This window comes from Sorex fumeus, unplaced genomic scaffold (genome assembly GCF_029834395.1).
Source record: "Sorex fumeus unplaced genomic scaffold, SorFum_2.1 ptg000122l, whole genome shotgun sequence".
Classification (NCBI taxonomy): Eukaryota; Metazoa; Chordata; class Mammalia; order Eulipotyphla; family Soricidae; genus Sorex; species Sorex fumeus.
In genome coordinates, this window is record NW_026606179.1 from 26,491,449 (window position 1) to 26,503,531 (window position 12,083).

Below are 12,083 nucleotides of genomic sequence, written 5' to 3' on the forward strand. Positions count from 1 at the left end.
TCTAACAATTGAAACTTAAATAATCCCACTAAAGACTACAAAGACTATGCAACAGAAAACTAGAAAAATTATCTAACAAAAGTATTAATAAGCATAAATGTTTATCTGCACAATTTGAAACAGACTCTTTTACTATTTTACATTATGGACATACAAAATATGTCACTGTCACTGTCGTCCTGTTGTTCATCAATAGTTCAAGCGGGTCCAGTAACGTCTCCATTGTGAGACTTGTTGTTACTGTGTTTGGCATATTGAATACATCACAGGTAGCTTGCCAGGCTTTGCCGTGCGGGTGGGATACTCTCGGTAGCTTGCCGGGCTCTCCAAAAGGGGCGGAGGAATCGAAGGCAGAGAAATCGAACTCGGGTCGGCCGCGTTCAAGGCAAACACCCTACCCATTGTGCTGTTCCTCCAGCCCAAATAATATTAAGATAAACTTCAAGTCTTCTAATACATGGGACTTTTTTATTTAATTTCACCACATTTGGTCCTTATAGATTGGGTTCAGCCTCTCTAGTCTTTAAAACAATTCTCCAATGAGAGAGAGAGAGAGAAAGAGAGAGAGAGAGAGAGAGAGAGAGAGAGAGAGAGAGAGAGAGGGCAGATTAGGGATGGGGGGGCAGTCAGGGAGGGAAACTGGGAGCACTGGTGATGGGAAATATACACGGGTGTTGGAACACTATATGACTGAAACCCAATCATGAACAACTTTGTAGTGATTCAATTAAAATATAAATTTTATAAATTTTAATATAAATATTAAATATAAATATTAAAAATTAATAAAAAATATATTTTTAATTCTCCAGTAATTATTTTATTGTAGATCTCCTCATGCTATGCTCTTTGTTTAAAAGAGAGGGCTACAGCACCAATATGACACATAATAAACTTTTACAATAATCTTTTGAATCTTGCTATACATGTCTTCTAAGGATTATTTTTTGTTTTAAAAAGAGCGAGAGCAAGACAGTATAGAGGTAAAGGCACTTGTAATGCAAGGGGCCAACCCAGTTCAATCCCTGGCACCACATACTGTCTCCTCAGTACCACCATGAGGAACAATCTCTGAGCATAGAGACTTGAGTGGAGCATGAGGTGCCTCATAACAAAAATAAATTGGAAACAAGGAATAGTAAAAAAAAATAATAAAGCTACAAACTAACCTTCACCTTAAAGATGAAGATCAGGGGCCAGAGAGAGTACCATGTATAGGGAGGGCATTTGCCTTGCACACAGCAGATCCAGATTCTATCCCCAGAATCCCATACGGTCCCCCAACCCTCCAGGAATGATTCATGAGTGCAGAGTCAGGAGTAAAACCTGAGCACTGCCAGGTACAGCCCAAAACAAACAAAACAACAAAGATGAAGAGCAAATCCTACTGGATGAAAATACCTTACTTGTATAAAATTGTAGAAAGTGCTGACACAGGTCTGGAGTTGGAACAACTGAATGCCTGAAAATCTGTTACCATCAGCTTTAAATAATTTTTAAATTGTAAAACAGATGAGAATAAGCTAAATTATGTATATGTGCAAGTATTTATAGGTTATGTACACTAACTTTGAAATAAAACAGAAAAAATGAGCAAGGTTCACCTAAACAGTCCTTTCAACTATTTTTTGAAGAATTTTTATAAAGAACATTAAAAAGAAGAAAGGATTATTTTCAATCCTCTTCACGGTCCACGGTCCTCCCGTTGTTCATCGATTTGCTCGAGCGGGCCCAGTAACGTCTCCATCGTGAGACTAGTTGTTACTGTGTTTGGCATATTGAATACGTCACGGGTAGCTTGCCAGGCTCTGCTGTGCGGGCGAGATACTCTCGGTAGCTTGCCGGGCTCTCCGAGAGGGGCGGAGGAATCGAACTCGGGTCGGCCATATTGGCTGCGTGCAAGGCAAACGCCCTACCGCTGTGCTATCACTCCAGCCCTTCAATCCTCTTATTCAAAGAAAAAGAAAAAGGGAGGTCCAGAGAGTACAGCAGGTAGGGTTCCTGCCTTGCATGCAGCCACCAGGATCAATTCCTGGCACCACATGTGGTCCCCTGAGTACCACCAGAAGTGATCCCCAAGCATAGAGGAGTAAACTGAGCACTGCCAGGAAGGTGTGACCAAACACAGAAAGAAGCAAAAGAAAAAGAGAGAAAGGGAGGGTGGTGGTGAGGAGGGAGGGGAGAGGAGGGGAGGGCAGGGCAGGGCAGGGCAGGGCAGGGCAGGGCAGGGAAGGGAAGGGCAGGGAAGGGAAGGGAAGGTCCTTTTAGGTCAATGACAGATTCCCAATTACCAGAAAACCGGAAATAAAATTTGAATAATTGTTGAAATAGGCAGAAAATATTGGAGAAGGAATTTTATATTAGTATTAACACTGTCAAACACTGTCCTCCCACTGTTCATCGATTTTGCTCGAGCGGGCCCAGTAACTTCTACCTTATTTTTGAGACTTGTTGTTACTGTGTTTGGCATATTGAATACGTCACGGGTAGCTTGCCAGGCTTTGCCACATGGGCGAAATACTCTCAGTAGCTTGCCGGGCTCTACAAGAAGGGCGGAGGAATTGAACCCAGCTCAGCCAGGCTGGCTGTGCACAAGGCAAACACCCTACCGCTGTGCTATTGCTCCAGCCCATATTAGTATTAATATCTGGGTAAATCTGAGGCAGAATTCTTTGGTTTTTAAGAAATTATAAAATCTAAGATGGTTCAAAGGGTTGATTGAACCATAAATTCAATCTCCATCACCAAATGGACCCAAGCAATGGCAGTATTGACTTTTGAGCATCACTGAATGTGGTCAAGGGTGCCCCTTACAAGCCCAACAACAACAAAAAACAAGCTTTGGAAATGACTGTTGGTCAACCCACTATGCATCTTCCTATTAAGCACCCAAGAAAACGTTTTGTTTATTCCATTCGTTGAGTACCTTGGCTGCAACTAAATCCTATACTATATCAACAAATACAACAAAACACTGATTTGATAAATGCCTGCGTTACTTACACCTAAAATCAAAACAGAGAAATATTAAAATCAGGAATGGATTATATACAAGTAAAGAGATAAATTTTATGACTTTAGAAAGGATACTCCAAAGGATCTGCTCAATAAAGAATTTTCCAAAGAACCCTCTCATAATCAAAACAAATGATAAACAAAAACACTCTTGAGGGGCTGGAGCAATAGCACAGAGGGTAAGGCGCTTGCCTTGCACGTGGCCTATCTGGGTTCGATTCCCAGCAACCCGTATGGTCCCCTGAGCACCGCCAGGAGTAATTCCTGAGTGCAGAGCCAGGAGTAAACCCTGTGCATTGCCAGGTGTGACCCAAAAAGCAAAAAATAAAAACCTTCTTGAAAGAATTACAGTAGATACAGATATTAGTTATAGCAGATTGCAATAGATATTAGATATAGTAGATTGTATATTACATATTGTATTATTATATATTGTTGTTACTGTGTCTGGCATATCGAATATCTCGGAGAGCCCGGCAAGCTACCGAGAGTATTCGATATGCCAGACACAGTAACAACAAAGTCTCCAATGGAGACGTTACTGGGCCCGCTCGAGCAAATCGACGATCAACGGGAGGGCCTTTACCTTTACCTTATTATATATTAGATTCGATCACAGTAACATGGTGAAACAAGGAATACACTAAAAATTTTAATGTATCTGTACTAAAGAATTCCATTTTTTATTCACTACTACAAAATACTATCAAGTTAAATCTACCACAAATTTCAAGGAAAATTGTTACATAATCCTTTTATTCAACTCTTTTACACCTAGGAAACATGTTTGCTGGTAAAATAATCCAGTCTTTATATTTCACAAAGCCATCAGAAAACTATTATTAGAAATATATACAGATGAGAAATCTAAACATAACAAATTTTTCAGACGTGAACAAACGGTTCAAAGGGCAGGAGCAGAGGAGAGCTCAATGAGTTAGAGGGAAGACATGTGTTGCACATTGAGAGACATGAGCTTTATATGATTACCCCAAGAATGCCAGGAGTGGCCTCCCAAGCACTAGCTGGGTACAGTCCCTGAGCACCACTGCAGTCCCAAAAGGGGGTCGAGAGCGCAACCCCGCCCCAAGTTAATGATTGAATAAGCCCTCAGATAAATTATTAAGTGAAAACACGTAGACAGATTTTATTTGTTTAAAAAAGCAAAGTAAAGGAACACACATATACCTTATGAAAAGTTTTTGAGAAAATTTACAAGAAAAATGGGTTTTTAAAAATTCACAAAACAGAGAAGTCAGGGATCGAAAAGGACACACCATTTATACCCTATGTATTTCTTAATTTTACCATATAAATACAATGCCAAATTTTTTATGGGTTTAAGGGTTTGTTTTTTAGTGGTTCTGGAATGCCCACATTTTAAAAATAGTCTTTTATATCTTAGAGATATTGTTTCTAAAAGAAATGATATTTCACATTTCCTTCAAAAAAGTTGGAGGTGGGGGTAGAGGTAGAAAGTGGCAATTTAACTGAAACCATTTAGATGAAATCATGAATAAAACATTATTAAAGCTGAAGAATAAGTACTATATGGGTTCACCTTTTGTTTTAAGTTCTTCAAAATAAAGCTTACTTTAAAACATTAATGTAAGGCTCAAAATAAAACTGCTCAAATGAGGGGGCTAGAGTGATAGCACAGCTGGTAGGGCGTTTGCCTTGCAGGCGGCCAACCACAGTTCAATTCCCAGCATCCCATATGGTCCCCTGAGAACCACCAAGAGTGATTCCTGAGTGCAGAACCATGAGTAACCCCTGTGCATCGCCAGATGTAACCCAAAAAGAAAAAAAGAAAAAAAAAAGAAACCCTGCTCAAATGTCATCTCTCCATCATGATAAAGATGGAATATAAATAGTTTTAGTACTTATTTATATTTTCTTTATTAATCTAACAATTAAAATTTTGAAAAAAATTTTCAGATCTACTATTACTGTTTGAGATACAGACATTATTTCACTTGATCTTCAAGTACTATCTTCTTCACTTCATAAGAAAACTAAGAATCTTAGTAATTTGACCAAGGTTAGTAAATGACAATTTACTAAATGATGATTCAAATATAAATCTGTGATTCCAAATCCCATGCTCATTAGGAAAGAATTTAGAGATTTTTAAAAATCGTAAACAATCTACAGGGCTGGGGCAATAGTACAGCAGGTAGGGCGTTTGCCTTGCACGCAGCAAACCCAGGTTCGATTCCCAGCATCCCATATCCCAGCATCCCTGAACACCGCCAGGACTAATTCCTGAGTGCAGAGCCAGGAGTAACCCTTGTGTATCGTCAGGTGTGACCCAAAAAAGAAAAAAAAAAGGAATGCCCTGCCACAGAGGCAGGGTGGGATGGGGAAGGATGGGGGGGTGGGAGCGATACTGGGATGAGTGGTGGTGGAAAATGGGCACTGGTGGGGGGATGGGTACTCGATCATTGTATAATTGAAACCCAAGCACAAAAATTTGTAAGTATACAACTGTACTTCATGATGTTTCACTAATAAAAATTTTAAAAAATTTTTAAAATTTTAAAAAATCATAAACAATCTACAAACAGAATAATCAGCCTCTAGTATATCGAACAGTGGAAAGCATGGTCACATTTTAGTCAGAAAATACTATGTGGTTTTTCTAGTACCATATTTCCAGACTTAAGTACAAAGAGTACAAAGAGGAGAGAGAATTATACTTAAAGTTGTTTAAATATTCACAAAACTTAAGCACGCACTCTTGGTTTCTAAAAGTATGATAACAAATTCCCTACTATTAGGTTCAAACATCTCCTTTTTATATGTTACTAACTAAATAAGTACCATAAATGTTTTTAGTTTTAGTTTTTAGTTTCAGAAAAACTGGAATTTTCTGAAATTTTTCTGAAAGTAATATTTGCAAGAAAATCTTATTGTCTAAGACCATTTTTACTTTCAGAAAATAATTTTATTTTCTATTTTATGATGAAAATTGTAATCATCTTTTGAAATGTATGAAAGGAGCTTAGCTATATTAATGTATTTCAGACAAGGTAAATACTAAAGATTAAAGAAGAATGAAAGGAAACATCCTTTTAAAAACATTATTTAAGACATCTCAAATATAGCTCCAGGACTCTGTTCTTGCTTCTCTTTCTACAAATAGCACAAAATTATTTTAACTTCACAACACGAATTTATTAAATTAATTCCTCTATAGCAGAATCTTTCAAATCCAAACAGGCAGCATAATTCGCATACAGCAGGAACTCACTTGTTACAGAATTAAGAGAATACGAATGTTGTGAGAATTTAGATTGCAGATACAACTACAATGCTCCCAAACAACAAGTTCTTGGCTTTAGAAGGAATATTTATATTTTAATTTTCAAATATTAATAAATTGGTAAGTTCACTGATCATTTAGATTCTAGCAATATATCCTCATTAAAATGAAGAAAAGTATGTATTTTCCTGAACCATATTAAAAATGACTCAAAGGAAAAAAAAAACAAATTTTAACTGAAAAGATTAATTTTTAATGTAAACTTTTTAATATGCAGGTAGAAATGTTTTAATTTTAATGTATAAATAATGCAGGGCATTGCTTTAAGACATGTGCAGAGAAACGTGCTTAAGTGTCTATAGTCTGAAGAGCTTTAGAAAACTGGAAATTGTAACTGAGAATCACAGGAACCCTCCTGGAAGTATCTCTTGATACTCATCAGACTTTGGCACTACTAGAGAACTTGCAAAGTTTAAAAAATAAATGAATAAAAATACATACACACATATATAATAACAATTATACATTTGGTTTTCATTTACTCAAACATTTATTAAGTGACTATAATGTGCTAAACACAGTAGGAGGTGCTGTAGATAAAAGGATGACAACACATCACCTTGGCGTTCAAGAATTTTCAGTTAATAGAGAATCTTAGAAAACAGACCAGAAACAAATTTGTTATTCAAACATTTGTGTAAATTAGCATCTGTTCTGAGTGAATACAACCTATTTTAATTTCATGAATTCCTTTACCAAAAGATAGAAATTCAGAGTGGAGAGGAAAAAAAAAAACCTTACCTTGAGTATTATTTGGAAAGTGGCTCACTTTTAAGTAATGGAAACAGTTAAGCCTTTGCACAAGAACTTATATTTCAAGTTTTAACCTGGACCGAATATATAATGAAAAGCTAATGGTCATTTATGGAAATGTTGACAGACTTACACCACCAATAGATGCAACTACAACATTGCATTTATTGAAAATTAATGAAGTCCCTGAATTTTTATTTATAAAGTGGATATTATTAGTTTTAGATTATTTTCTGCAAGCCAACAGTCAGAATTTAATAAGATGATTTGTACAGATTGTACTGATTTTCACTCTTATCCACTGCTTGCAGCCTATGTGCTTTTAAACCAAAAACATTTGATATACACTAACTATAAATTATTTCCTTAGAGATCTCTCAGGCATGAAGAAAAAGCCTCTTAAAATAAATTTAAAATATTATATGCTTGATGGTGTATAACCAAAGGTTTAATCTCACTACTAAAGGGGCAGTTACCATGATTTTGCAATAACCCTGCAGACAATAATCAAGACAGCTCCTGTTGTTCTCTCAGTAAAATCTTCATAAACACAGCATGGATATATTATAATTTGATATCTGTAAGATCAACAGCTATATACCTCATGATAACTCAGAATATAAGATTTTATTCACCATTAAATTAAGCATTTTTCTCAGAAGATGTATTATTTAGCAAGTATTGTCCTATTAACTATAGATAAGCACATTAAAATAGATGCTTTTTTCGCTCCACACTCTCAAAAAGTGCAGCCCTAATACAAGCTCTCTGGTTTCAAAAAAATGTAGAATTCTATAATTATTTTAAAACAACTGATTGACTATTAGTTTACAATAAATATGAGCTAAATACAGCTATAACTAGTCAGATTCGAAATTTCTAGCTGCTATTTTAAAAGAGAAAAAAAGAATCAGACTAAACACAAATGGTGACAACTTCAGGAAATCAGGCAACATTTAATAAATCATAAAAGTCAATAAAATGATATCAAGCATTCAAAATAGAACTAGAATTTAATTATCAGTTACATAAATAGTAGTACATACTTTAACTATAAAGTATATTACCCCATCAGTATTTCAAAAATGAAATAAAACCCTCTTTCACTCACCAATGCTGGATTTTCTCTTGGCAGTTAGTGACCACCTGTCATGAAAACAGATAACTGCTTATGAAAAACAGAGCTATACACAAAAATACATAATCAGTTTATCAGAAAACTAGAACTGTAGCTTTACAGATTTAACAGCAACTCAGTATACATTTTTATTTGTCACATGCACACAGATGTGAATGTTCGTTTTTAAGCAGCATACTTTATCATAACCGTCTAATGCAGGCTGATAACTGCAGAACAAATTACAGCTTTCCGATTTATACTTCAGTACAAAACCCGCTTCATAACTATTAGGTGACATATGATATAAGATAACTAGTATTTTGTACAATCTACAGGCTTGTTTTCAATGTTACATATTTTAAGAATACGCAAACGTTATAAATTACTAAAAAAAAAAACCCACGTAACATCCACGTTTCATCAGCTTAAAAAAAATGACAGTAGTGCAAGTATTTTATTGTCAGTATATCTCCAAATGTTTTCACCTGTAATTTTTATTCTGATGCAATAAAAATGAGTTCAGTTATTTTTTTCCTACATTTTCAAGAAGAAATACTCTGGATAAAGAGATGCTCTGAACAGCCCATTTGTTCCCCCCAGTGAATGATGATAAAATTTTAAGCACTTCAAAGCCAGTTTAAACTTATGTTTATAATAAGAGGCAATGAAATTAAGCACAAAGTTATCTGCTTTCCTTAGAGATATTTAAGTAGATCACAAAAGGCTCAGGAAACAAATAAGAACACTAAACATTAAAGGAGAGGGGTAAACACTTGGAATTCAAAAACACTAGGAATTCAAAAAATAACAGTTTTCAAAAATTACTAGTCATGTTTCTTAATTGTCATTAATAAAAATTTTAAACAATAATATCAAATAACGAAGCAGCATTTTAGAAACATAAAAACTAAGGGATAAAAGTCAAAATACTTAAAACCAAGACAATGTAAAAAGACAGCAATATTATCTGGTTTGAATTGCTCTCGTTCACTGCTTAAATATCAATATTGCCTTTCAGATGGCTCAATGTTCACAGGAATCACAAGGGTTTTTTTTTTTTTTGGCCTGTCACTAAATTCCTCTATTATAACATTTAATTCCTGAAATAAATGTCCTCCTTTGGTACATTTTAAATACTAAGGCAGCAATCCTGTACCAAAATACATGCTGTAATCAGATACCAAACCATACTACACATTAGCTCAGCATAAAAAGTCCATTTTAGCAAGAAGATCTCTCAGTAAGTATCAATCACATAGCAACACTTAATAACAGTGGTAATACATAATAGAGTACTGACATTACATCTGGAAGAGCCAGGCTAAAACTACATGAATCCATTCCACTGTTTCTGATTTGGCAGTAATTAAGAAACAAACAGAATTAAATACAAATTGAAAAAGAAAAAATCTTCATGAAATTCTTTTTATAAAGTTCCTATTTAACAACCCCATTAAAAGACGAGACCAAAAAACAGTCAGGATGCTCTTCCAATCCCAATGCATGTGTTTCCAAGCATGAAGTGAGCCAAAAGCACAAAAAGAAAAGCCCTGCAAACCATAAGAGCAGAATGTTCATTAACCTCTACATGATAATCCTTTCGTAGCTGCATATTAACTAGTTACATATTCATAATCATTTACATTATTTAAAGGACCTTCTACAAAATTTTCTATGCAATATCCATTAGTGACAGTGTTAAAGGTTATAGAAGATAGTCTACTTAATGTTTCCAGGAAGCCTTTTTTAATTAGTAAATATGTAAATTTGGCACATATGCTTTTTATGTTTAAAAAACAAATCCTGGATAGAATGTCATGCGTTCTCACCATCATCCCCTGCAATCTACTTAGTACACTTTGTTCTCCTGTATCCCACCCCCCACCCCACTTCTGCCTCATTTTTTCCTTAAAATAGTCCTTACCAAATACAGATATTCAAGCATAAAACAACACAAAAAGTCTACTTGGTAATTTTTAAGAAAAGCTTCAACTGTCGAAATATTGTCATACTAAAGATTCAAGTTACATTTAGGGTTTAGAACAGAGATCCAATTAGGTACTATTCAAACGTAGGCTAAATATTTCAAGAACCAAAAGAGAAGTGAAAAAGGCAGATACAAAAATAATTTTCTGATTGTGATATGCCTACATATCCAGGTACTAAGAGACCACAGATGTAAGTACAGCTCTTGGTTTTTCAAGTGTGAGTTGTGAGGCCCTGGCTTTGATCCCTGCAGAGGAAAAAGGAGATGAGGGAGGGCGGGGAGTGAGGAGAAAAGCCAATAGATACTGAACACACATCAATCTATGAGCTGAGAGTAACTTTTTAAGGACATATTGTCAACTCAACAAATACACACCATTACCAAAGTAGAAAAAGACACATACTTCAAAGCCAGAGAGATAGTCCAAAGGGCAGAGCACAAACTTCACAAGCAGGAAGTCCAGATTTGATCCCTAAGACCACATGGTTCCCTGAGCACTGCCAATTGTGATCCCAAGGACAGAGCCTCGAGTAGAGCTCACATGCACCACCAGGTATGCCCTAAAAACTCAGAAAAAAATGTATTTCAACAAAGACAAAATAGTTGAGCCAGAGTATACTATTGTATAGCGCCTTGCACACAGCTGATCTGGGTTCAATCCTTGGCACACCTGAGCACTGCCAGAAATCACCCCTGAGCACAAGAGCCAGAAGGAAGCCCTAAGCACAGATGGGCATAGTCCCATAAAACAAAAATAAATAAATAGTACAGATCATTTAAAGAACCCTCTATACAAAAGGAAGAACTGCCTAGTTTCCTAATTTTTTTTTCTAATCCTGCAATATAAAAAGTAATAAATTTTAGGGGTTTCTGTATAAGAATTGGGAACAGATTAATTTTTCTAACATGCTGAAAAGTTAAAAATACCAAAACTGCAACCGGACTGACTTCAATTACAAAGTCACTTGTTAGAACACATTCAAAAAAGGTAGCTCAGATGGAATCAAAATAATCCCCCTTTATTTTTCCTTTCAAATTTAGCCCAGTTTCTCGCACTCAGGCTTCTAATAGATTTCTCATAGTCAAACATATGTAGATTATGTCTAACATGTTTTGGTTCATTACATTTTTTGTTAATTTTTTACCTTTATTAGTTTTTCATACATTAGAGCTCTTTTATCTTTTAGTTATTTACCACTCATAATCCCAACTATTCTAATAAATATAGCCCTATTACAATGGAAATACTTAAGACTGGTGGCAAATACTGTGATATTTTGAAAAATTGAGAGTTTTTTTTAGGGGAGGGTTGGAGAGGGACCATACCTAGCAATGCTCAGGGGTTTATCCCAGCTCTACACCCAAGAATGTTTCCTGTGTTGCTCAGGGAACCATATGGAATGCCAGGGATTGTACCCAGATTAACAATGTGCAAGGTTCTATCTGTCACCATACTCTCTCAGCCCCAAAAGGCAATGAAGTTAGATAGCTATGTTTCTGGATTACTAGTTATCCAGAAAACTAGTTGTACTAAAGGTTTAATGGCGTATAAGCCATGCTCACTTTACTTGTCAATGTAACTCACCTCCGCTCCAGAAAGCAAAACGTTTTGTGTGTTTGACTAATTCCATCTAAGCTACCTTTTTTAAGTAAGTGTTCTAACAAGTTACTCTGTAATTTAAGTTAACTTCTTGCATTCTACAGAAAGCATGCAACAAGACTTTTTAAGTATAAGTCATTGAATCTATATAGTAATTTAGGTAACGTTCATTTTGACAGCACTGATTCTCCCAATCCAAGAATATGGAATATGAAACTAAGGTACGAATAACTGAGTTATTCTTGGAACTATGTGAATCATGATGCCTTAATAACAAATTTTT

At 35.5% G+C, this 12,083-nt stretch overlaps 1 protein-coding gene across 1 annotated transcript in view; it reads right to left on the reverse strand.

Moving 5' to 3' along the window:
- URI1 (URI1 prefoldin like chaperone) overlaps positions 1-12,083 on the reverse strand; it is an 83,296-nt gene that overhangs the window by 49,091 nt on the left and 22,122 nt on the right. Inside the window, exon 2 of the mRNA XM_056136584.1 lies at positions 8,205-8,239. Coding sequence (XP_055992559.1) covers positions 8,205-8,239 — 35 coding nt within the window. The remainder of the gene's footprint in view (positions 1-8,204; positions 8,240-12,083) is intronic.